At 42.0% G+C, this 27,646-nt stretch overlaps 1 protein-coding gene across 3 annotated transcripts in view; it reads right to left on the reverse strand.

The window, feature by feature from the left end:
* Nucleotides 1-27,646, reverse strand: part of LOC114145496 (voltage-dependent T-type calcium channel subunit alpha-1G-like) — a 59,405-nt gene that overhangs the window by 24,138 nt on the left and 7,621 nt on the right. Inside the window, exons 1-10 of one of the 3 annotated variants that reach the window (XM_028019110.1) lie at nt 20,183-20,887; nt 15,043-20,101; nt 13,781-14,960; nt 13,605-13,694; nt 13,094-13,286; nt 12,043-12,194; nt 11,816-11,925; nt 9,344-9,477; nt 9,167-9,237; nt 201-279 (exon numbers count right to left, since the gene is read on the reverse strand). In XM_028019110.1, coding sequence (XP_027874911.1) covers nt 201-279; nt 9,167-9,237; nt 9,344-9,477; nt 11,816-11,925; nt 12,043-12,194; nt 13,094-13,286; nt 13,605-13,694; nt 13,781-14,008 — 1,057 coding nt within the window. In that variant the 5' untranslated portion in view covers nt 14,009-14,960; nt 15,043-20,101; nt 20,183-20,887. Of the gene's footprint in view, nt 1-200; nt 280-9,166; nt 9,238-9,343; nt 9,478-11,815; nt 11,926-12,042; nt 12,195-13,093; nt 13,287-13,604; nt 13,695-13,780; nt 14,961-15,042; nt 20,102-20,182; nt 20,888-27,646 lie in introns of those variants that run through there. The other 2 variants (XM_028019108.1, XM_028019109.1) reach the window with 2 other exon arrangements.

Consider the following 27,646-nt stretch of genomic DNA (forward strand, 5'->3'; position numbering starts at 1 on the left):
ATTAACATTTGCAAGTCAACAAAAATTTGTTCTTGTTATGCAATTCACAGAAATGACACCAGTGTCAGCTGAGGCACACTCTCATGATCGATTCAACACCGGTTTTATATGCATGCACACACTCAAGTGCACCACCACGTGTGCACACAGACAAATTCGCACACACGCCCACACACACACACACACACACACACACTAACCCAGTTTTCCAAAGAGCTCAACTCCCAGAGCTGCATAGATGAAGAACAGCAACATGAAGAGCAGACCCAGATTCCCCACCTATAGACGGACACATGACACGCACAAACAGATATATAAGGTATATGACACACAGAAAGTGAGACATGAACAGCAAACATCAAGAGAGAAAGATGCAAACGCGCCAACAAATATAGAAATAAAGCAGAAGGCAAAGGCCACTAAGCCTTTTTCAGCTGATGTTTAGGACTTCTTTAAAAACTAACAGGAAAACATCTGGAATAGAGTCAGACTTCATTTTAACAAAAACATAAATGTAAAGTCAGAACATGGATCCAGCCCTGATGAACTTCAAAGTTGCTTGTTCATTCTAACTCAATTCACTCTTGATTTGCTATGCCTCATCAGAGGAGGAGTGGAGATGTTTAATAAGGTAATAGAAAAACTGACAGAAGAAGCCAGGGGTTGGGGGGAGAGAAGATACTTGGACACCTCAGCAAAGAGCAGGGACTGATCCCTCACAGCAATAAGGTGCTTCAAAGAAATTGTTGTGCGTGGGCAGGCAGGAAGGGATCATGGATAAAATGACACGCACTAGTGAGCCTCACTGATGACTTGGACTACCTGCATGGAGGACTCCTGTATCTAAGAGGAAAGAAGCTTCATAAGTTCTCATCTAATTTTGGAGAAGGACAAAAAAAGTCTGGACAGCAGCTTAGCTAGATCTAAAATAGATTTATAATCTTGTCTTTTAATACGTGCAAAGTCCAGTTTCAATTTTACCTGTTTCTTAACCTGTGTCTTGATCATATTACACATAGACATGAAGTAGACGCCTCATTGAGCGCTGAGTCCTACATTATGTTGCCGCTATCTTGTATGTGGCAGTAGAGCAATCGGAGCTCCCAAGTCATGTGCAGTGTGGGCTTGTTTCAACCGTTTTACAAAACAAACTGGATTCATTGTCATTACCTTCCACAGGTAAGGATGAAATAAAATAATAACGTAATTTTTGCGAGCAGAATTACTTGATTTTGCAGCCAGAAACTCGCTTCTAAACCACCGAGAAATATTTTCTATGTACGGTAGCTAAATTGACCCGAAGTAACCACTGATTGTTAGCATAGCTAACATTTTCATACTGTGTTTTCTAATGAGAGAGAGCTGATGAGAAACTGCTGTTAGAGGGGAAGTGCTTTAAAGACCAGGGGATTTTGTGAGGAAAGGTCAGACAGGATCAGAGCTGGAGTTGCTGTTTTTCACTCTCTGCTTCACAGCTCAGCTTCACATTGTCGGTATTTAACTATGCTATAAAGATGTTATGAGTCACTGCCCAACATGCTTAAAAATATCTTTTTTCTGAATGTGAAGGAATCAGATATGTACAGTATTTTATATTACACTTTTTGCTAATTTCTCTTTTGTCCATGTGTAGTAGGATGAAGCCTGGCACCTAATTACCTCATAATGGGTGAGGAGCACCTGTTTTCTTTATGCCTGCATTTGGTCGCATTTCAGTAGGAAGGTCGCTTGGTTAGCTTGCAGTGGCCATAACTCTAACATCAGTAAGTAATGTTTCTCCTCCTGTATAAGATCTGCAATTTCAGTTGGTTAACTTAAATTGTTTAAATTTAGAAACTGCCTGGGGTCTCCTGCTTGGTACTGGGGTGTGGCTGTAATTTACCCTCCCCAGTTCAGTTTAGCAACATAAAACGGGTATGTATTGTTTTATCGCACCCATGCAGTTCAATAGCACAAAAAATGACAACTATATATAGAAAGTACTGGCAAGCTGATCCTCCTGTTGTTGGGCCGGAAGGGGCTCTCTGGTCGGGGTGGAGTCATCCAGCTCTAGTAAGTGACAATGGCTTCCTTTACCTTCAACCATTTTTCAAAATCACCTATTAATCTGTAACTTCATTTCAGATATAATGCTGCTGCAGTTTATGGAGACCCTGCTGCTTTGTTTCTTTTATTTTGTGCTTCGTTTTCTCAATTGTTTTGTTTGGTTTCTTACAGTGCTTTTTGTTTAAATGTGTTTATTTTGGGTTATTTTATTGTTCTGTGTGGCCTCCGGCCTTGCTGTGGGTAGCAGCCTTGGATTTGTTGATTACTCAATTGAAGCAATGATTTTTAATGACTGGTTATGTCCGAGGTTAGGGATAACCTCATTTTTGCACTTGTTCATGTCTAAATTGTAGTGTCTTTCTTTTTTTTGTATTCGCTTTGTTTAATCCCACCCATGTGTCTCCAGGCTGAGAGCTGAAGGCGGTGGAGGCCATCCAGGGAGACTGGACCTGTGTGCTGGGCAAGGTGTTGGGATTTCTTCACAATCGAGTGTCTGTTAACAAGTTCTTGGGGTGATTTATTTGGATTTATTCATTTGTTTTAGGAACCAGTTCCCCACATTTGGACTGCCCTTCCCATGCTGGTAGGCCTCAGTGCTGTTAACTTCCCTTCCCATTGTGGTTCTTTAAATTTTAATTGTCTTTTAAAACATGGAACAATAAAATGTAACTATTTTTTTGGTGGAATAAAGTCTTGTTCTCATTGGTCACGAACCTTAAGTGCCTTAGTGGTGATCTATTTCCTTGGGCACAATCCCAAGGTGGTGTTGCTGACACCTTCTGGTTACCCTGCTTTGGGGGGCAGAGTATCAGATTCATACCCTTGTGTTGACACACTTGGCTTTAGCCTTTGTACCACGATATCTCAGAACTCATTGGACTTCTCCCAATTTGACCAGCAGACTGAACCTCCTTCCTGTGGCCTGTGTTCCCAGTATAATATAAATAAATACATTTGTGTTTTATTGCACACTTTTATTCTTTCACTTTTTGTGTATTTTTAAGAGAAATATCTCAATCTGAAGTAATGAAGCCTCGGCGGAAATTCAAACTGGAAGACTCTCTGGCCTCACCTGCATCATCCAATCGGTGTGTCTCACCCATCGTCATCAACCTATCAATGCCAGACCAAGCCACGTCACGGCCAATCACCGACCAAGCTCCTGCTGATAAGGACCTCTGTCCATGGTGTTAGAGATTTTTTAGTATTATCATTTTATTTTCTTACTCTAGTTCACATTAAGTCTATAGATCTTTGTGATTTTCTGTTTAAAGTGTTCTCTTCTTTAAATGACCTGGAGGTCACTACTGTCTGTTCAACTTTACGAGAAATAGATAACACTGAGTTTCTCAGACCTTAAATCCTTTTGCAAGAACACCTCCTAATTTAGTAACTACCTGTGAACAGTCGTATTTTGTTTTCTTGACAGTATTGACCGAGATTTGAACCGGGCTCAGACCTTTGATCAGATATCACATCTGGACCTGGGTTGTTAGATGTTTGGGTTAGAAGCTTTACGACCTCTGTTGTTTTTCCTGACTGCCCCCTTACCTGTCCTTCTTTGACAATAAAAACAGGAGCCATTGTAAGGGCAGCCCAGAACGCTCTGTGGAACTGATCGGAGGAGAAGTTTGATAGAGCCTTCCCTTTTGCAAAAGCTCCACGTAAAATTCATATACGTTGTCTGTGGTTCTTTCTTTTATTTAGGTTCGAAAGGAAAATACCTATCACATGGCGTCTTCCGCATTCCAGCTGCGCTCAAGTTGGCACGCATTCTCCATGTCTGACTTTGAGTTCGATATTCCACCCAGTTCCTCGGTTGCTTCTCTTGGGGACCCTGGTCCCCCCACCTCTTCCCCCACCCGCCACAGTGCTCATCTGGCCATGCCCCCAGATCCTTTGTCCCCTATCTCCATCCTCAGATTTAAAGGCATCTTCCTCACCTCTGGCCTCCGATTTCCTCAAGTTGCCTCGTTTGCTGCCCTCTTGCCACTCGGTGACTCTTCTCCATTCCTTCCTACTCCAACCTTCCCCCTGCCACCTCCCGTCAGTGGAAAGAGATCCAGCAAGTCCTCTGGTCCTCCTGCCAAGCAATACAGGGGCTGTCCCTCCTCCTCTCAGTCTGCCTCATGTTCACTTGGACCTTCCTCATATCCAGTTCCAAATCTTACCGCTCATGCCCCAAATTCGATCCCAAATGCTCCCGCCCTTCTTCAGGTCATTGCTCTCTATCCCCCTACTTCCGCCCAAGCGCGCCTCCTCACATCTTCGCTCGTCACCTCCATGAACTTTCTCTAGCACTCCATATCTTCACTCTCATCTCTCCTGCACCACAGGACTCCAGATGTCATCGCCACGTCCTCAGTTCCCTTTACTTCCGCACCCGTCATCCCTCAGCCTGCCCTTCAACCACCTTCATTGGCTTTTACCCTTGCAACGCCAGTCCTGTGCCCCCTCTAGGTAAGACTCTTTCCTTCTCTTCTCTTTCTTCTTTTACGCTGCTCATTAGTTCTCTCCTCCTCTCCCAACCCTTCCCTTCCTTATCAAGCGCACCTTATTCGCATTTATACTCAAAGATATCTCCCAGACTCTGTACAAAAATACTTCAAGGGCAGTACGTAAATCTCGCTTTCATCCTCTTGCCCTCTCCCGAAGTCGATCAATGCGTTGCTTCGACCGAACATTTCACTGCTATTCTGAAAACATCAAATCCCCGTCTCTCGAAAGATCTATCCATCAGACAGTTTCTAGCTGCATTCAGCATTTGTAGAGATGTAATCTGTTCTGTATACCCCAAACGTAGAGTCGAATTAGATAGACGCTTATTTGGCTCTAATCGCAGTCGCTGTTCTATCAGTATCACAAAGCTTTCGCAACCAAAGCCACCACAGTCCTTTCCCTTTTCCGGTCAGTGTATTAATTGGTTTACCCTGGACATGTAAATCCTCATCATGCTCACTCAAGCTGTCGATTGCCACCAGTGAGGCACTAAGGGTCATCAGAGCGCCTTCTGTCCCTCCCGCACTTTCAAGTCTAGTCCCTCCGTTGTCGCTCCTCTGCATCCTCTCCTTAATTTTGCCCCGCTCGATCGTCACAGAAGGAAGATGCAGGTACATAATAACATGCTCATCTGTAATAATTTTTAATGAAGGCGTTTGTTCAATCCCCAGTTGTGCTTTCCTTCATTTATGTAGTTTTTGCAGAGATGCCCATCCAAAGTCAGTCTGCCCCTGCCACCCGCTTCCCAGGACAGCTACACAGATAATTCACAGCTTGATGTCCAGCCGGGGCCCCGAGCGCCAAAGAACTTTAATTCATGCATGTCAATAAACCTTTTTAAACGCTGTCTTTCTCCGACTAAGTCTCTCCAGATTGAAATGAGGCCTCGGCGTAAATTCAAACTGGAAGACTCTATGGCCTCACCTGCATCATCCAATTGGCACTTCTCGCCCATCGGCATCGACCCACTAACACCATAATAGTACATCTTTTTGTATTATTAGGGATAATTAGGTTTTAGTGTAATTAGACGCTGGCATAATGTGGGTGGTAGTTGTTCTTTCTGTATACTTTCTGTAAAAATATTCAATAAAAAGAGAGCAAGTTGGGTAGAGAATAAATTAGAAAATTCATGTGTTAGCCCTGCGACAGACTGGTGACTGTAGAGGAATATAATTATATTAATAGTTAAAAATTATGTTGTTTGGTTGGTTCGCACTAAGATATGTTTTAACCTAAAAGAAATGTATTGTGTCAAATAGACTGGGTTAATCTGACCTAGAAGTCAGGAAGGAATTCAGATTTGGAGAGATGTTTAATAACAATCACTAAAGAGAGGAAATACTTTTTATGGAGTTGTTTTTGCGGAAGAAATCTGGCACCATTAAAGATCAATTTGACTCAACCTCCTTTCCTTTCCTTGTGTCAGAAGCACAAAGTTGGACCAAAATGTGAGTGGAAAAAAAATTCTGTTTGGACAGATAAGGAATATACAATTTGACTAATAGAAACTTTGAAATGGAGCAGATGTGAGGTCAGGACTCTAATTATTCCAGGAGGTCAACTCCTAATTCTCTTTTGAGTTCTCCTATGGTTTTATTTTCACCAAGATCCTTAAAAAATCATTAATTTGAGTACCTGAGTATATTTGAGATATATGAGATTTTATAGTAGTTTTCACAGATCTTGGATATCTCACTACAATTACCATTTGAAGAGAGTCTATTTATATAATTTTTATTTTGGCTTAGTTTTTCTAGTTTAAAAACGTAACTGGAATTCTGCTGACCCTCCTCAAACCATTTTGTTCTAGATCACACAAACACACGTTTAGCTTTATGTATAACTGATCTGGTTTTAGTTGTAATAATAGGAGTTCTGTTTGCTGTGGTTCAAATAGATTTTCTGGAAAAATGGATGATAGAGCAGTAAGGTTAGTTATTAAAGTATTTTTTGCTTTTCTTTCCCTTTTCTGTTTACAACCAAATTCTATAACCTTAACACAAATTCTTAGCACTTAAAAGTTCCCATTGTTTTTGATAATTTCCCTTCCTCTGCAGCAGTCCTAAAGTATTCTACATTTTTATTTCTTATTACTTCCCTTAGAGCTTCATTTTGTAAGAGACATCTATTAAGTGTCTGATTGACTGGATATCTCTGAATTGGTTTGTTTGGCATTTGAAGTTAATGCAATTGCTTTGTGGTCTGTTAAGATTGTCTGCATAATTTCCGTTTTACAGTTCAGTTGAGTAAGGGATTCTGAAATTAACCAAAAATCTATTCAAGAATGTAATGAACCAGCTCTGTTTGTCCATGTAAAGTTTCTTCTACCTGGATTATTAGGTAGATATATCTCCAAATATCAATAATGCCTCTTTCATTTATGAAATCAAATAAAAACAAGTTACCAGGAATTCTTTATTATTATTATTTTAACATGAAAGAACCTTTCAACATTACTTTGAATCAAATTATTCAGTGTTTAAAATAACTCTTTGTTTTGTCTCATGCTTGAGTAACCATACATGCTTTCCAATTGAAAAAAAATGGTTATAATAACAGAAAACTATCAACATACTGTATAACTATCAACAATAACCTTTCAATTAAATTTGTGCTTAAAAGTTAGATTTCCAGCTGAATGGAATAAGTCCTCCCATCACTGCAATTTCCAAAAGTTGTAATCATCATTAGTAGAACATGATTCCCGAACAACGCAAAAATATTTATCAAAGTTCTTTGTATATAGAAAAACTGCATTTTGTTTAGTAATGTCTCTTAAGCGTTGAGCGTTAACTGAAATAAATTTTATAGTAGTATTTTTATTTTATAGTAAAAATTTTATAGTAATATTTAGTAGTAACAATAGAAGAAAGTCAGAACAGTGACTTAACTCCTCTAAAGTTGGATGAATCACATCAGAGCTATTCTCCCTTTAAAAAATAAACATATCCGTTAGAATATTTCCTTGTTTTGAACAAATGCTCTCCCTCTGATGAAATATGCCATCTTTTTCTCCTCTTTGCCTTTATGGATGATGGATTACAGCTGCGGTCTTTTGTCGCGATCCTCCGCTGTCAGGTCTTCCATGAAGCTCAGTGTCCTCTGAGTCAGGTAGTCCTCCTTTTTGGACATCTGACACAGCATACCGGTAATGCCTCATAGCGAGGGCTAAACCCCCCCTCTGTTGGGGTTGAGCCCTGGTCATATTTGATCTTCCGAGCCTGTGCACTGAATCGATTACTTCCGAGAATTTTTCTTTGGGGTTTGGAAGTGATCTGGCAGATGTCAATCACTTTCATCCTCAGCACTTCTCCTTCAGCTTTCTGCAAACCCTTCAAACGTAAGTTCCAACGGCTTTTATATTGCGCCAGCTCGACAACTTGATTCTCCAGAATTTTGATCTTTTGTTCAGCCGTATCAACTCTCTTTACTGTAGTCTTCAATTTTTCTTTGATGTTTTGCAAGTCAGCAGAGGGAAATTGAACTGACCTCTTCAGATCATCAGTACATTTTTCAAGGGAAGATCCTTGCTTACTATAATAGCCAGCTTTATCTCCTATACGATGTTGTCTGCCATTTCTTGCTCCATTTTACCTTTTTTGATGTTAGTGGATTCCGTAGACGTAAGATGGGGAGGATTATCACTCTTTCTGACATGCACAAATAAAAGTTTGTTTTACTAATAACCTTTTCACTTCATGATACAAAAATGAGTGATTGTAGTAAAAAAATAGTTTTAAACAAAACCTTTTTGGTATGTTTTTTAAAAAATCATTACAATTCCAAAGATTTTGACCACAATTTTATTTTTTTTATTGAGATGAGTTCAGTTGAGTTTAGTCTGATTGAATAAATGTGAAACAAATTTACCTGCATATAAATCTTCTAAATTTTCAATTTCACAAACCATTAAGTCCAATACTTCTTTTGGACACTAATTTGGGGCTTTTATACTTATTTCTAAAAAAAAAAAAAAAAAAAAGACGTTAATTGATTTTTTTTTCAATGATCCGTGATCAGACTTATTAATTAATGAGTACATACAACAGATTGCTCACAAAATGTTTTAAACAAAAACAATTAGGAGCTCGAGGTAAAGTGAAATGCAAAATTAATTATCGAAAATAATCATGAAATTAACAAATATTAAAAAACTTGAATTAATATATTTATTAATAAATATGAATAAACAAGCAAATTCTGTTTAATTTGTTTAAAAAAAAAGTTCTCTTGTTCTTTTCCACATGTCCTGCTGAAATACATAAATTAATGTGGATGTTTTAGTATTGCTATAACTTGATGTCGTCTTTTTAATTAGACCAGCTCATATTTTTATCTTTTCACAGCTCCCTGGTAACAAAACAAAGGAGCAATGAATCCGTGTGCTGTGTAAACATAATCAAGCTGGAGATATAAATGCAACATGAGTCAATGATTGGCAATCAGCCTGTAGCTAAATTGCCTTAGGTTAATTGCTGCTGTAGTGCTTTGTTGGTGATGCAGGTTTATGCCAACCGATTGAAGGAATCAGTGGTGTTTGTAAACCACGCAGACAAATCATCAGTTCTGGACACCAGTTGAGCTGCTTTCACTCCACAGCATCAGGCCTGCTTCTTACCTGAGGCAGAGCTTGCATCACTGTGTCCAACAAAGCTCTCATCCCTGTGGCCATCTTCAGCAGCTTCAGCACTAAAATATCACAACATGTCAGCATCTGGCAGTCACACTGCACATCACTATGTGTGCAGGGGTGTGTGCGTGTGTGTCTTTCTGTTACAGTAAATGAGTGTGTTACCTCTTGTTATCCTGAGAACCCTCATGATCCGAATGATTGTGGGATTGATGGGGAGGGAAGCACTCAGGTCTATTTCCTCCAGCGTGATTCCCATTATGGACAACAACACGATGGCTAAGTCCAGCTGGTTCCATCTAATCACAACAGTGCATTTAGTTTGACCATTAAAACATAAAACTCTACACCCTGAAAAGGATATGCTGGGATTTTTAAGTGAGGTTCTGTTTAAAGGTTAAAAGCACTTCATATATTACCTGCAGTAGAAAATACCTGAGTCACAGAAGCTAAAGTTTTTTTTTGTTTTACCCCTCCAGGGGGTCTTTTGTGGGCTCTAGTGTCCCTTATATGACAGTAGGCTGACAGGAAACGGGGAAGAAGAGGGGGGAAGACATGCGGCAAATGTAGTCGGGTCCGGGAGTCGAACCCGCGACGGCCGCGTTGAGGACTCAAGGCCTCCAAATACGGGTCGCGCTAACCGCTACGCCACCACGGCACGCCCCCACAGAAGCTAAAGTTAACGACTTGCCAAAGATAGGCTAGAACCAAAGCTGGACATCAAAAGTTCATGACAGTTTACACAAATGCTTTTTAATGAATCTTTAAACCATTATCATGTTTGCAAATGACATTGGGGATTTGGCTGATGGACCGGCACACTTTTATTTTTATGTTAACTGACCAACCCATAAATGTCTAATTCTACCATGATTTAACTTTTGTTTGGCCAAAACACAACTCTTGACCTTTCATCCTCGCCTTTGCATGCTTGTCTCCCCTCCCTATCCTTTTTCCAGTTGCCCAGTGTATCTAAAGTGTGTTGCAGTAATCATGCCAAGTAGAATGAGTTCCTTAGAGGATTCAGAATGGAAAGCCAAAAGAGAAAGGCTAATGAAGAAAGGCGAATGCTGTCAAATGTGCAAAACTTACACATGTTGCATGTATTAACTGTAACTTCGACCTCTGCAGCAACAAATGTTGAACAGCAAAAATAAAGTAGAGGAAGAAAAGACAGAAACAGGCTGACAGATGAAAGAGAGTTATAGACGACTTGGTAAGTAGCAACATAAGCAAAACATTACTAAAACAAATTGTGTGTTTTCTAACTTTGTGGTCATCCTTAGTTGAATTGACACAACATTACTTTGCTAATATGTATATATATACAGTAATATCAAAAGTATTAGAATATGCATTCTGTTGAGGCTCATTTGTCAGGTTAAAGGTACATATTAAAAATAACAACTTGTAAGCAGGCCTTAAACATACTGTTTACTAAGTCCACATTTCTGTATTATTTTTTATTGGTTTGATATCATTTCTAATCTAAGATCCTATGTTTCCATAATCTGTAGTAGAAAAATTATCATAGGTAAAGATAATTTTATTTATATAGCACATTTTCAGCAACAAGCAATACAAAGTGCTTTACAGGAATTAAAAAAAATACAAACAAAATAACAAACCAAAAGAAAGAGCAAAAGAAGAAAAAGCTAATAATGTTGATCCAAAGTAAATAAACTAGATGCTCCTATTCAGGGTTGGTAAAGAAGTATAAGTAAGTATCTTCTGGTCTAATTCCTTTTCTGGGTTGGGAGAATAGGAGTCTAAAAAGTAGTTGTTAAGGTAGTTTTTCTGGGTTCCAAGTTCTAATCCCTGTTCTGGGTTGTTAAAGAAGTGTAAGTAAGAATCCTCTGGACTTCTGGGATGCTAGATAAGTATAAGTATTCTCTGGACTCTCTAAGTGTGCTCTAAATTTGTAAAAGTAATAAGTACTCCACAGTTTCTAAGTAAAACTAAATGTTTTTATTATTACAAGGGCATGAAAACATTCCATGTGCAATTAATGGATATGTTTTTTACTCATGGATTTATTGAAATAAATTTACTTTTTTAGAATATTTTAATTTATTGAATATGACTTAATGTAGTCTAGCCTGCTAAGTGAAAAAGTTTGGAAATGGTTGTGATGTTACTTAATCAAACATCTTCATGTAACCGAGACATAAACTGTGGCTCAAATTATGTGTCATGTACTAACAATACTTTACTATTAAAGTATACTTTAAACAAATATAGTTAGTGGCATCAGGAAATATAATGAACACAATATATGCCACTTGTTAAAGCTAAAACCAAAAATAGTACATTTCTTTTATCTTTGAAGGGAGTTTCTCTATATATGTGTATGAAAAAGGTATGAATATTTTAGTAGTGGCATTATTTTTATTTCATAAAGAATGCATATAAAACATCACACTTCTGTCTTTATATTTTTTGGTAAAGTTGTTTATCATCTTAATATCAATGTACATACACATATTTATGAGGATCTGTGAAGATCATGTCTGACCAATCACAAAGTGCCACCTGGAGAAAACAAGTGAGTTATCTACTGCAGGAAAGATGCTAACTGTTTACAGCCTTTCAGCAGAACCCCACATCAGTAATCCTAAACTATGTCTTTGTGAGTACCTCTCTTTGAAAAATCGTCGCAGGCCAAAAGCGATAAGCTTCAGAATTGCCTCAATAACAAACACCAGAGTGAAGACATAGTTGCAGTACTTCAGGATCTCCTCCAAGTACTGCAGACACAGAAAAAGCAACACTGTAAAGAAGAAAGACCAATGTGGGTCTGCTGTACCTGTACTTCTAATTACTATGGTTCCAGGACAGATAGTGGTAGGAGTTGCCATGACTACCCGAGGTTGGTTGTAGTGCTCCATGCTCATAGTTAGGAGGTTTGTGAAGATGATGATGGTGATGAACAGATCCAGGTAATGGCTGGTGCACACTGTGTGTATGGATCGCCGCAGTGGGGAGTAGTCAGCGTAATAAGGCTTCTCCAGGGCTCCTGTGATGTGCATGCACACACACACGCCCCCGCGCCCACACACACGCCCACACACGCACACACACACACACACGCGCCCACACACACACAGACATTAAAATGTTTCTGGAAGAAAAATATTATATGGGATATGAAGTCACTGATGAAACAGGTGCCAAGTGGCACTCCGCTGCCTGTGTGAGTGTGCCTACTAAAAGTGCCTCCTCAGGAATTTAATCCTATCCATCAAACACACACATTCTTTGTGGCACCTCAAGGTGTCTTTGGGCAGAGACCCCTTGCTATCTGCTGCCAGACAGTTCACTGACTGAAAGGAAGGCACTGCAGAGAAAGAGTGGACAGAGTGAGTCACCAATGTGGTAGTGAGGGGGAGAAATAAATAAATAAAAATAAGTGTGTGTCAGTTCTGAGTAGTAATGTAGTAATTAGTGTGTAGAGAAATAAAAAGATTTTGCACACAGAGCACTACATATCCATTCAATTAAGTTTTTAAGGTCAAATGTGTAAGAAATCATATCAGTGATGTCTCCTGAAAACAACAAGGCCATCACACCCTGTAGAAAGCATTACATCATATGGAAATATGATGTTTAAATGTTTAAATTTAAATGGCCTAGTCAAAAGTCTTGACCTAAATTCTACATGTGAATCTGGGACAACAGTAGAAAAATAAAGTGCACAGATGCTGTCTATCCAATCTGACATAGCTCATGCTGTTGGCAGAAGAAGAATGTGTAAACATTTAAGCCTTTAGATTTGTGAGCTGGTAGACATAACAGAAAAAGCTAAACACATACTTTTGAGATCTTTATTTTAAAAGATTTTAATAGCATGTATCACTAAGTTATACCTGACATATTTTTAATTCATATAAACCCACCACCCTAATGCTTTCTCACTTCTCCTCTTTTTCTCCAGCCGCTTCTGTCGTTTCTCCTCTCTCAGCCTGGCTTCCTCCTCCTCCTGCTGCTGCCGACACTTGTGAAAGTTTTCCACCACCACACCCACAAACATGTTGAGCACGAAAAAGCTCACAATGAGGAGGAACGAGATGAAGAATAGCAGCATCCAGGGGTTATTGTTTCTTTTTGGCTGTAAAAAGAAACACAGAGTAAGAGAAGAAAGGAGAGGAGTTCAATTGAACAGGAGGACAAACGAGTGAGTAAAGTGGGGAGAGGAGGAGATTGGGAAGTGTAAACAAGACAATGTAAGTCCTGACTCAGCAGTGAAACTGTCAGCACTGTCACATGTATTTGTCTTTTCCTTTTCCCCCTCACATCCTCAGATCTCTTCTGAAACATTTCTACTTCCTTTCAGTCAAACACTCAGATTAAAAGGAGTGAAAGACTAAAAAAAGATTAACTGTCAAAAATCTCTGAATACCTCTGTATCAGCCAGTGTTCTCCTCACCTGCTGGTCCACCCCAACAGCATCCAGGCCGTCATACATAATGCTCACCCAGCCGTCCTTACAAGACAGCACGAAGAGCGACATCAGTGCCTGGATGAGTGAGGCGAATGGAAATCAGTGCCATCAGTTTTCCACTTGCATGTGTCAAAGCAAAGATGTGTGGAGGTATGACAAACCTGTCCAAGGTTGTCAAAGTTGTATTTCCGTCGTATCCAGTGATAACCCGCCTCCAGACACTCGGTTTTGTTGGTGATATTGCTGACATTTAGCCCATCACAGTAGAAGAATTTGCCTTTAAAAAGCTGCACCCACAAAGGTGAGAGTGCACAAAGAAACATGTACTGTAACTCTGATTCCAGGATCAGTTTGGTTGGGCTACAGCAAAATGCAAAGCAATGTCTCATAGATTCACATTTTGTTACAAAGGCTCTCTGCACATTCACTGCAGAATCTGCTCTTATTACAGAGTAAACTGTATTCCTAGAAATAAGACACTAAATGTCAGCATTAGGGCATCAAGAATTAATTTCACAGTAAACATTAAATGAGAATATTTGCATAATGTAAGGAGCCTTAAAAATGTAAACTAATGTATACTCCTTTGAACCTTTTCACATTTTGTCATATCACAATAACAACTTTCAGTGTATTTTAAATGAAAGCTTATGTCACAGACTAACTCAAATTAGCTTGGAGTAAGAAAAATGAAATGCGGTTTTTAAATTTTTTTTACAAAGGAAAATCTGTAAAATCTGTACATTTTATTCAAACACTTTTCTATTATCAGATTAAATAAAATCTTGACTAAGTCCACCTGTCATGTTGGGGTTTACTTTTCTTGCCCACATGCAGAACACCACAGGGAAACGGATAATCAGTAAAAATGGTTTATTGACTAATCAGAAAATCAGCAGAGGTGCGTCTGCTCCAGGAAATACGGCTCTCAGGAAATGCGGCACACTATGGAGGCAACAGAGAGAAGGTGAGTTCGAGGGCGTCGGAAAAGGGAGTGAGGGAATGAGAAACGGACTGATCTTACTTGCAGAGTAGATGGTGAAAGTCCGGGAGGGTTTAACTGTTGGATCGAGGTCGTTTAGTCCAAAGGGTTTTCTCAATGGGTCGGGGCTTGTCTGAGAACCAGCTGGGTCCAGAAGCTGGCGGTGGAAGGCGGACAGGCAGGCTCTGGCGGGCTGGAGACAGAGGAGTGTTCCGACTGACGAATGGCGTTTCCAAGGGAAGGTGCGGGGACTCGGGCAACCAGTGGGTAATCTCCACGGCATCACGAGGGAATGGGTTCCGGAAAACTAGGGGGAAAAATTCCCTTAACAAAGGAACTCAGCGTCTCGAGGAGGACACCTGGAGGAGGAGAACAACGAGAGGAATTACTCGGGAAGTTACTCAAGTGAACAAAGAGCTTTCGCTGGAGCGCTCTGACTACCATTGCTGGCAAACACTTAGGCATCGAAGAACCGGCAGTCAGCTCCTCTTGAGCTCCAGAGATGATGAGGAGATGCCGAACAGGTGTGTTGGAGGTCAGTACGCGCGCCAGGAAAAGCAGTCTGTGGCGCCATCTGGTGGAAGGCTAGTGACTAGCCAAAAAAAGGACCCAGACACGAAAAACCCCAAAAAACCCCGGAATCCAACAGTACCCCCCCTCAACGGTCGCCACCTGGCGGCCAAGACGAACAAGAAGGGAGAGAACAACGGTAATCAGCAATAAGGGACGGGTCCAAAAGGAATGAGCCGGGGACCCAGGAACGATCCTCCGGACCGTAGCCCTCCCAGTCAACGAGGTACTGCCAACCACGACCCCGCCGACGGGAGTCCACGATCCGGCGGACAGAATAGGCCGGATGGCCATCAACGTCTCGGGCGGGAGGAGGGGGCTCGGAAGGAGGACATAGCTTGCTGGCCTGTACGGGCTTAATCTGTGAAACGTGAAAGGTTGGATGTATGCGCATGGTAGAAGGGAGGCGAAGACGAACCGCAGACGGGCTGATTACCGATGTGATCTCGAATGGGCCGATAAACCTGGGAGATAGTTTTTTCGACATGGATTTCAGCGGTATGTTATGTGAGGATAACCGTACTCTCTGACGTGAAGTGTAGACGGGGGCCGGGATCCTTTTGCGATCCGCTTGGCGCTTGTTTTGCTCCGCTGTGTGGTTGAGGGCATGGACCGTACTTCTCCAAACCCTTCGGCAGTGACGGATGTGATGTTGCACAGAAGTCACAGAAATGTCCTTTTCCTCAGAGGAGAGCATCGGTGGTTGGTATCCTAAGGAAACTTCAAACGGTCAAAAACCTGTGGCAGCGGAAGTGTGACTGTTATGAGCATACTCCACCCATGGAAGGAATTGACTCCAGTCAGACGGGTTAGTAGATGTGAAGCAGCGGAGGGTCGACTCTAATTCCTGGTTCATGCGCTCTGTCTGGCCATTAGTTTGAGGGTGAAAACCTGAAGTTAAAGAGACGTTAGCCTCAAGCGCAGAACAGAAACTCCTCCAGACCCGGGAGATGAACTGAGGCCCGCAGTCCGACAGGATCTCCTGCGGGGTTCCATGCACACAGAAAACATGTTTCACGAGCAACTGGGCGGTCTGAAACGCATTGGGTAACCTCTTGAGAGGAACTAAATGACAGGCTTTCGAAAAACGATCAATGATGGTGAGTATGGTTGTCATACCTTTGGAGGGAGGTAAGCCAGTGATGAAGTCTATGGATATGTGGGACCAGGGACGGCTGGGAATATGTAGAGGTTGGAGGTAGCCCGAAGGAGGTCGATGGGACGGTTTGTTCCTTGAACAGATGGAGCAGGCCAGGATGTATTCTTTGACATCCTTGTGTATTGACAGCCACCAGAACCGGCGGTTAATAAGGGCAATGGTGTGGCTTATACCTGGGTGTGCTGAAAATTTGGAGGAGTGAATCCAATTAATAAACCGGGCTCTAATCGTGGAGGGAACGTAGATCCTGTTAGACGGACATGACTCTGGGGTAGGTTCAGATTGTTGGGCTTGTTTAATTAAATCCTCTATTTCCCAAGTCACTGCGGCTACAGTGCAACTGGGGGGAAGAATAGAGGCAGGAACCTTATCAGTGTCGTCTGGAGAGTGGACTCAGGACAAAGCGTCGGGTTTGATGTTGCGGGAACCGGGACGAAAGGAAATGGCTAGGTTGAATCTAGAGAAAAAAAGTGACCAGCGGGACTGACGTGGATTGAGCCTCTTAGCAGATTGGGGGTAGGACAAATTTTTATGATCAGTCCAAACTAGTACTGGGTGTTCCGCCCCCTCCAGCCAGTGCCGCCACTCCTCCAAGGCCAGCTTTATGGCCAATAATTCGCGGTCACCCACGTCATAGTTGCACTCCAGGGGGGATAGTCTATGGGAGAAAAAAAGCACACGGGTGAGTCTTGTTGTCAGAAGCAGAAATTTGAGACAGCACCGCCCCGACCCCAGAATCAGAAGCATCAACCTCAACAATAAATTGCTTCGTGGGGTCTGGTTGGACTAGCACAGGTGCTCTGGAAAAAAGACTCTTGAGTTTCACAAATGCTTTATCTGCTTCTGGGGTCCAACTGAAGTGGATCTTGGAGGACGTTAGAGCTGTTAACGGTTGGGCAGTTTGACTGTAGTTGCGGATAAATCTGCGATAGAAGTTAGCGAAGCCTAGAAACCTCTGAAGTTGCTTCCGCGTCTCGGGAATGGGCCAGTCCAAAACCGCCTTGATCTTCTCCTCCGTGGGCCTTACCTGTCTGCCTTCTAGAACGAACTCCTGGAAGGAGACAGATGCTTTATGGAACTCCCACTTCTCCGATTTAATAAAAAGTTTATTCTCCAGTAGGCGTTGGAGGACGAGCCGGACATGTTGTCTGTGTTCTGTGAGGTTCTTGGAATAAATGAGAATGTCGTCCAAGTACACAAAAATGAAAACATTCAGAAAATCTCTCAGAACGTCGTTGACGAGAGCTTGAAAAAATGCTGGGGCGTTCAATAAGCCAAAAGGCATGACTAGATATTCGAAGTGACCGAGGGGTGTCTTGAATGCCGTCTTCCACTCATCCCCCTGACGAATACGGAGTAGGTGATAGGCATTTCTGAGTTCTAATTTAGAAAAAATGGTAGCACCATGGACCGGTTCAAAGGCGGAGGACAACAGGGGCAAGGGATACTTGTTTTTTACAGTGATCTGGTTCAACCCACGATAATCAATGCAAGGACGGAGAGAGCCGTCCTTCTTGCCCACGAAAAAGAACCCCCCCCCCCTAATGGAGAGAAGGACAGGCGGATAACGCCGGCAGCTAATGAGTCTTTTATGTACTTTTCCATAGTTTCGCGTTCTGGTCGGGAAATGTTGTAAAGGTGGCTGGAAGGAAGAGGTGCACCAGGAAGGAGATCTATTGCGCAATCATAGGGTCTGTGAGGAGGAAGAGACAGAGCTTTGGCCTTGCTGAAAACTGGAGCTAAATCGTGATATTCAGGTGGAATTGTGGACAGATCGGGAGGATGCACTTGTTTCGGCTCAGCCGGTGACGGACCTGGTGGAACTGCAGAACAGAGGCAGGATGAGTGACAGAACGTGGACCACGATTCGACATGACGGTTAGCCCAGTTAATGTGAGGATTATGTCGTTGAAGCCAATTGAAGCCGAGGATTATAGGGGAGTTAGCTGAGGGAAAAACAAAGAAGGAAATAAATTCTCTATGGTTTCCAGAAATGACTAATTGTATAGGCTTGGTCTGATGGGTGATCTGAGGAAGGGCCTGGCTGTCGATAGCGGTGAATCGAAGTGGAGCGGTGAGGGGAATGGTTTCGATGGCCAACTGCTGAACTAAAGTGGTGAATTAGGTCCTGCTCACAACCTGAATCGACTAAAACGGACAACTGGAGAGATTGGTCCTCATGGATCAGGGTAGCCGGTAATAGCAAGCAAGGAGAGTCGTTATTCTGTTGATGGTCCGCCACCCTCCTCGCCCCTACTGGCGGACCTGAGGGTTTAACCGCTCAGGACAGTGAGCGATAAAATGACCGGGGAGCCCGCAATAAAGACATAGGTGAGAGGTCATTCTTTTATGTTGTTCCTGCGGGGTGAGGCGAGTTCGGCCGATTTGCATAGGCTCAGGTTCTGAAGAGCCGGGAGGAGCTGAATCGGATCTGAGAGGTAAGGAAGCGGCAGAAACTCTTACGGGAGTGTCTCTACAATTCCTCTCTTTAGCTCTGGATCGTATTCTTGAGTCTAAGCGAATTGTTAGACTTATTAGCTCTTCTAGGGTTGCTGGTTCGTCGAGCGTGGCTAATTCGTCTTTGATAGACTCATTCAAAGCGTGAAAATACACGCTCTTTAAAGAGGCGGTATTCCAGCCAGAAGCTGGTGCTTTTATTCTGAACTCGATAGCGAAGTCGGCCACTGTTCACTGTCCCTGTTTAATTCTCCATAAATCTCTGGAGTGAAAAGTTTTATCATGATTGTGGCTGAACACCTGCTTAAACTCTCTTAAAAATTCCTCAAAGGTGCAATCATAATCGGTGGGCGAGGGGAACCTGGCCTCGGCCCAATTCAGCGCTTGGCCCGACAAGAGAGAAAGGACGTAGGCAATTTTGGTGCCATCATGGACAAAGCTTTGCAGACAGCGATTGAAAATTATGGAACATTGTAAAATAAAACCTTTGCATTTGTCCAAATCCCCAGAAAATCTTTCTGGCGTCGGTGGGTGGATCTCCGAAAACGTGGAACAGACTGGAGGATCTGGATCTGGAGCCGGGGTAGGTTCGGGAGCTGGAGACTGTGGAACAGAGTTTTGCAAAAAATTCATTAATTTGTTCAACCGTCGATTGGTCTCGATCTGGTATTAAGTTCCTGGAGGGCTGATTCATGGGATTGTAATAGTGCATGTTGCTCTGTAAGAGTTTTCCTAATGGCGTCTGCTGGGCTAGGATTTTGGCCTGAGTGTTCTGTCATGTTGGGGTCTACTTTTCTTGCCCACATGCAGAACACCACAGGGAAACGGATAATCAGTAAAAATGGTTTATTGAATAATCAGAAAATCAGCAGAGGTGCGTCTGCTCCAGGAAATACGGCTCTCAGGAAATACGGCACACTATGGAGGCAACAGAGAGAAGGTGAGTTCGAGGGCGTCGGAAAAGGGAGTGAGGGAATGAGAAACGGACTGATCTTACTTGCAGAGTAGATGGTGAAAGTCCGGGAGGGTTTAACTGTTGGATCGAGGTTGTTTAGTCCAAAGGGTTTTCTCAATGCGTCCGGGCTTATCTGAGAACCAGCTGGGTCCAGAAGCTGGCGGTGGAAGGCGGACAGGCAGGCTCTGGTGGGCTGGAGACAGAGGAGTGTTCCGACTGACGAACGGCGTTTCCAAGGGAAGGTGCGGGGACTCGGGCAAATAGTGGGTAATCTCCACGGCGTCACGAGGGAATGGGTTCCGGAAAACTAGGGGGAAAAATTCCCTTAACAAAGGAACTCAGCGTCTCGAGGAGGACACCTGGAGGAGGAGAACAACGAGAGGATTTACTCGGGAGTTACTCAAGTGAACAAAGAGCTTTCGCTGGAGCGCTCTGACTACCATTGCTGGCAAACACTTAGGCATCGAAGAACCGGCAGTCAGCTCCTCTTGAGCTCCAGAGATGATGAGGAGATGCCGAACAGGTGTGTTGGAGGTCAGCACGCCCACCAGGAAAAGCAGTCTGTGGTGCCATCTGGTGGAAGGCTAGTGACTAGCCGAAAAAAGGACCCAGACACAAAAAACCCCCCAAAAACCCCGGAATCCAACACCACCTGTGTCCAATTTAATCATATGAATATCAGCCTCAAAGATTTATTATACAACACACATTAAGAAAAGGCAGATAGGTCAGGAATAAATCTGTGGAGCATTCAGCATCATTTCTTCTGAATATATACTACTCACAAAAAGCTAGAGGCTTTTAAATGGAGCCCCCAGGGAACATGGGGGATTTTTTTCTTCTTTTGCGTTCTCGCAATAGATTTTGCACTCTCTCACAATAATGTACTGATCAGTTCATGAGGCATAACTGAATACTGTAAGCCATTCTTATGGTGGCCATTGTATGTTCTTCAATTATATAGGGTTTTTGTAAGGTTTTCTCATGTATGTTAATATCTGAAGTTTTATATCTTTTTGTTTACGATAGAAACGCACTATGATATAAACGGAAACTTTTCATAAGTAGGAAAGAAAGGAAAAAATATATCCAAACTATTTGGACTATTTGAGTTATTTTCACTGGGTAATAAGTCATCTGACAGTTTTGATTGTGTCCTTTTTGTGTTGGTAGTGTTAAGGAAAAATGATTATTTTTAGTGCTTAATACAGTTAATCTTACGACATGTGTAAAAGTTATATTCAATACTCTTATTTGGAACAGTTTTCTGTTGAGCATTTGGGAATTGAGCCGAATAGCAGGCATTCAGACAAGCAGGGCCCCCCCGCTGTCACACAGAGCAATAAAATTAGCATTCCGATGGGGCAGAAGTAAGGGAGTTTGGGGGAAGAGACTTCAGAGGTATCTGCGAAATCTCATCTTAGGACTTTTCGGCGCCAGGGATCCGCCCGTACCAGACAGGGATTAGCACTAAGTGGTCCGCCCTTTTACTTAGATAAAAACCAGACGGCCTCCAATCTTTGCCATAAATGAGGGGAGTTCCAAGTTTCTCTGAGTGCCTAAGGGAGTTTCCAGTTGGTCAACAGGAGGAACGCCTTGACTGCATAAATTAAATAGGGAAACACCTCTTTAGTATAAGATTACGTATAAGGAGAAAAAATACAGAGAGCGGCCACTATTTTTTGCCTTTTTGTTTGTCTTTGTTTTATGTTTGTCTGACTTCCCCCTGTCTGTCTTTATTTTTATGAGAAAAATGCATATCTCTGTACCTCTGCAGCTTTGTTAATTAATTCATGCGTTGCTTTGTATGGGATTAAATCTGTGATCTGTGACGTCAACGCGCTTTGTTGTTGTTTCACTTTCTCTAGCTGCAGCACCGCCCGCTAAGGATCCCAGGACTTTAAGGGAGAAAGAGCCAAACGTTTTGTCCAAAGTTAATGTTAAATTATTCTTCCTTAATAGTAGTCTGAATGTCATGTTATCTTTTTGCTCATGTAGTGGGTTTAGAAAAAAAGGTTAAAAAAAATCAATAAATAAATAGAAAATACACCCCCTATTTTTCTATCGGAGTTGGTCTTGTCTTTTGTCTTTGTTTTTTTCCTCTGTGTGTAGACGTGTTTGTTGTGTGCGTGTGTCTTCTTGCCAGTGGGGGCGCTCTCGCGCCGCTGTGGGTCTAGCGAGGAGAACGAGTTTCCTGGCTCTGGGCATGCGCGGCTCAGAATAAACGAGCTCTGCCAGAGTAACGTTGTTTCAACTCGCTTCCTCTGTGATCCACAGGTAAGATAGAAGGCCACTCTCATAAGCCATGTAAAATGATCTGTACATATATAAAGATTAATTTCGGAGTCTATTGTATAACTTACATGTATAATTGCAAAGTTTTGTATTGCCGTTGATCTGTGTCGGCGTGTAGCTTGCTTTTTGTTGTTGGAGCCTTGGGGTTTTTAAAATTTATTTATATCACTTGATCAGTCAGTATTGTTTGGGTAGCATTATAATATTTTTGTTTCTTATAACAGTGTATTTATTTGTGGTGGGCTTGATCTCTTTTGTGGCCGCTGTAACAGTTACAACTGACAAACGTTAAAAAAACCGTTGTAACTGACAAACCTTGGTGTTTACTGTGTGTTGTAGATGGAATGTTTTGTTCAGTTGGGTTATGTTAATTTAGGATTAGATTTTCTTAATTTCTTTTGCTATTATGCTATTTTATTTGAGGATTTTATTTTATTTTATTTCTTTGTGGAAACTCCGGATGTTGTTGACTGCATTTGAATTGTATTGTGGTTGTGTTTGTTTAATTGAAAATGCGCGGCTCAGAATAAACGAGCTCTGCCAGAGTAACATTGTTTCAACTCGCTTCCTCTGTGATCCACAGAAATTGGTTGCAAAGGATTCATGTGACTTTGCACCGCTTGATACTGGCTCAGATTCCCCTAGGTCTGGTGCCAGTAACACTCACATACAGAACACAATCAGGAGAACAGGAAATCAGATAAAGTCTATTTTGACAATGATGAAATGTGAAACTGTATGGTTCTTGTCATCCTGGGTTCGATTCCTTGCCCGGAGTCTTTCTGCATGGAGTTTGCATGTTCTCCCTGTGAATGCGTGGGTTCTCTCCGGGTTCTCTGGCTTCCTCCCACAGTCCAAAAACATGACTGTTAGGTAAATTGGTCTTTCTAAATTCTCCCTAGTTGTGAGTATGTGTGTATGGTTGTTTGTCCTGTCTGTCTTTGTGTTGCCCTGTGATAGACTGGCGACCTGTCCAAAGTGACCCCGCATCTTGCCTGGAACGTTAGCTGGAGATAGACACCAGCACCTCCCGACCCCACTAGGGACAAGGGTGTAAGAAAATGGATAGATGGATGGATGGTGATTCTTGTCCTGTGGATGGAAGTCGACCCCGACTTGGTACTCTGAAGACAATGGGAGTTGAGTTGAAGAAGTATCGGACAAATGAACTTCAGAGGAAAAATGGACTGATCTTACTCAGTGTGATGGTGCGTTTCCGCAAGGGGGGAATTACTGTGTTCTCTTTGATTGTGGTCTCTTTACAGGGGTCCTTGAGATGATCCAGGTTCCAGTGTGAGATCCAGACAGGGAGTTATTGGGAGGTAGATGGTAGAGGCTGCGGTGGAGGGCAGACAGGTGAGTTCTTGAGAGGAGAGGCGAGGAGCAATCCGACTGCCAGCCATGAAACCAGGAACTGTCAACGATTCTTCAGCAGAGGCGGAGAGGGACTCGGGCAACCAGTAGGAAAATTCACGGTGTCATGAGGGGAAACCAGAAAGTCAGGAACTCGGGCTGCACAGTGGGTAAAATCCAAGACACCACGAGGAAACACCTGAGAGAGAGGCAACAGGAAAATATTACTAGAAATAATCTCAGAGAAAGTCAGAGAGTTGATTTAGAGGGGTGCAGAGTACCATAACTAGCAAACAGTCAGGCATCGAAGTGCTGGCAGCCCGCTCCTCATATATACTTAGATGATGAGGTCATAGATCACAGGTGCGCTGACTCCAGTCAGCAGACACGCCCTCCAGGTAGTGCAGCCTCTAGGCACCATCTGGTGGATGACGAGGGAAGCAGCAAACAAACAGAAAATCCCCACAAAGAGCAAAAATCCCAGTTCCCAACACTGAATGGTTAATAAAGGGCCATTTTCATGTGCAGTTCCATTTCAACCTTGCGCAAACAGACATAAACATGCAGTGAATACATCAATTTTCAATCAGTTTTTTGTACTAGTTAATAATAAACTCGTTTCACCGAGGGTAAATGTGTATATATTTGAAATGTTAAATTGACATATATGACTGTATACAAAATAGAACAGCAAATATTACAGTAAGCATATTGCGAAGGAACGCAAAAGTTTTGCGAGGGAACGCAAAAGAAACCTTTTTCCCCATGTCCCCTAAAGGGCTCTGTACTTTTATCCAGAAACCAGGCTTCATGGTAAAATTTTAGGATGACCCTACATTGTCCTCAAACCTTTTCAGGCAACCTTAATGTGATGTTCTCTAAACTTGTGAATTCATTTGCCCAACTGTTGAATGTTTTAGTACTTTGTGCACAACTTCCTGTTCTCTAACAAGGAGCATCAGGACAAAATTTACAAGTGTTTGATCCATGGCTTCACCAATAAATGACCCATCAGAACAGGTATTTAAACAGTCCTCACCATGTTGTTCTCATGTTCACATCAAGAGAAGACTTAACACTTGAGCATTAGTACCTCACCATGACGAGGCTTCAAGCAGGATGTTCTCAGACTGAAGTGGCCACTGAACTTAGAGTCAGCGTCATCAGCAGGTTGCAACAGAGAGTTTGGAAAAGTCAGAGAGGTATAGAAGTGGACGTCCTTTACCCTTATCCCACACTGATGCTGGTTTTATCATGAAGCAGATGATAAATGCCAATTAACTCCAGACATATATAAAGTGAGACGCACCTAGGTATCACGTTATATCATTTGAAACTGTTTACATCAGTAAACAGTTTCAAGGGTTACCTGCAAGGTTACCTTTGCAGGTAATCTTGCATGACCAGCAAGGTTACCTGACCTCACCACCAGACAGAGGCATCATTGTCTTCCATAGGCCAGGGAGCATTTACACTGGACCAGAGACCAGTGGCGCTCAGTGCTGTTCACTGAAAGTTGATTCATGCTGACCAGAAAGGATCACTGCCACTGATGTTCTAGACGTCAAGAACCGCGCTATGCAAATTGTTGTCACCAGATCAGCCTTTGGTGTAATGTAGCCAGGTTTGTCTAATCAATACAGAACTGCCATTGCCTTTGTGAATGATACACTGACAAGCACATACAACCTGAATAATGTTATTAATTCAGTCCTTCTGCCCCAGAATCAACAACACAGGCCTAATTTCATCTACATGGACAACAATCCTGCATTTTATCAAGGTGGCATCATTAGGGAATGGCTACTGGAGACTAAGATACCTTAAACGAAGTGGCCTGAACTCTCTCCAGACCTAAATCCTATAGAAAACCTCTGGAATTTGCTGCATCGCCGTGTGAGGCTTGTAACTCTGTACACCAGAATATTAGTGACCTTTGGGTTGCCCTTCAAGAAAAGTGGGATACCACATGTCTCAGCAGACAATATCAACTTGAACAGCATGAGACATTGTCAAGCTGTAATCGATGGTTAAGGGCACATGACACATTACTGAGACAATGACATTTTTTGTCTTAAAAGCTGTATTTTCACAATATATTATTGTAGTGGAAGCATTAAACTTTTTCCATAAATTTCACCAAAAAGCCAAACATCTCAAAATCTTTGTGAGTAGTGTACATTTTTAGCTAAAGTAAAATTCAACCTGGAGAGACTCACAAAGAAAGAGTTGCAGTTAGAAAGTTTTATTTGACATGAATGAATGTCACATTCATTCCCTAGTTGTGATGTTACATTTGGCGTTCGGTCTCAGGCAGAAGACATGGGAACTGTGAATGACAGTAAACTTGGATGAGCTGATTAGAATGAGGATTAAAGACGACTTCCTGAGGCGACCTGGACACTGGTGGTGGAGGCCAAAGAGCAGATGAAATCCTGAAGGAGCCAAAAGAACACAAGTGGAGAAGGGGCCGAGGTGGGTTGAAGCTCGGCTGGTGAGCAGATGGAGCCATGGATGGAGGGCCTTATAAACAGTGGCTTGCTCTATGATCATCTGTGATGAGGCACGGTTTAATCACTTAAGCTCCTCTTCCTGGTGTCTTGATATCATACCCACAACTTTCCTTAAAAAAGTTCTGTCTGTCATTCCATCTGATCTGATTCAAACAGTAAACTCATCTTTTTCATCAGGTGTTTTCCCCCAGGGTTTAAAAATAGCAGTTATCAAACCACTGATGTAAAAGAACAATCTGGATAAATAACTACTGCAGAATTACCGGCTGATCTCCAACCTTCCATTCATCAGCAAAATTATTGACAAAACTGTTTTAATAGTAAAATACCTTCCATAACTAAACACATTGATGTCTTTCAGTCTGGTTTCTGTGATCACCAAATTACTGAGACTGACCTGGTCAAAGAGTTCAATGACATCCATGAATACAATCTGTGGAAAAAAACACAGCCACACTGATGGCTGTCAGTGCAGCTTTTGGCACTGTTGAACATGACATGAACACTGTCATGTTCAAGAGACTGGAGAGTTGGACTCAGCTCTCCAGTTCAGTCCAACCCAACTTTCTAGTTGGGTTGGACTCTCTGATCCAGTACTCAACTGCTTTGAATCTTACATAAAGAACAAAGATTTCATTGTTTCAATGGATATGTTCTCATTGAAGCAAACAGAAATCTCATGTGGGGTACCCCAAGGTTCAATCCTAGGACCCTTCCTCTCAATCAATCAATCAAATTTTATTTATATAGCACCTTTAGGCAACAAGGCATTTCATAGTGCTTTACATAATAAAAACACGAAAATACGAAGTCATAAAACACACAGTCAACAATTTAGGTATTATATTTTGTCAATTGACATCAACACACATCAGATTTCATTAATTATATTTAAAAAGCAACTCCAAACAGGTGGGTTTTTAGTCTAGATTTAAATTTTCTGGACGTTTGTACCAGATTTGTGGTGCATAGAAGCTGATCGCTGCTTCTCCATGTTTGATTCTGGTTCTGGGGATGCAGAGCAGAACCAGAAGACCTGAGAGGTCTGGAGCAGGTCTTTAATGTATTGTGGTGCTAAGCCGTTAAGTGATTTATAAATTAACAACAGTATGTTGAAGCCTATTCTCTGAGCTACAGGTAGTGAGAGGTGATGCTCTATCTTCCTGGTTTTAGTGAGAACATCAGCTGCAGCGTTCCAGGTCAGCTGCAGACCTGTGAAGACACTGTTACTTAATCGATATGATTACAGATAAACCCATGAATGAGTTTCTCTAGATCTTGCTGAGACATTAGTCCTCTAATCCTGGAAATGTTCTTCAGGTGATATATTGTGGTGGGAAAATTATTATAAGTTAACATCTGCTGATCATGTTATATTAAATGCTTGTGAACTCTCACCAAAAGAACCCATTTGGGCTACACACACAATACTGGAAGTTGTTTTCCTGCAGCTGCATGGGAGCCAGACTGTTTCCCATGTATTGGATTCCTTATCACTGGTATAAAACCTATGTGTTGACTCTGTCTTTTTCATTCGGAACTTCTGCATTATTGACTGTCTTACAAGCTCTGTGTATTGTGCACAATATACAAATAAACCTGACTAAGTGATTTCATCTAACAGTGCTTGGAAATAAATTTTTTCCACAACATTTAGCACTGTAATACATTAAAGATCTGCTGTTGTTGTATCTACCTTCCAGATCTTTCGGGTGTAATGGTTCTAGTTCTGGTCTGCCTTGA

The sequence above is a fragment of the Xiphophorus couchianus genome, chromosome 5 (assembly GCF_001444195.1).
Source record: "Xiphophorus couchianus chromosome 5, X_couchianus-1.0, whole genome shotgun sequence".
In the NCBI taxonomy this organism is placed as follows: Eukaryota; Metazoa; Chordata; class Actinopteri; order Cyprinodontiformes; family Poeciliidae; genus Xiphophorus; species Xiphophorus couchianus.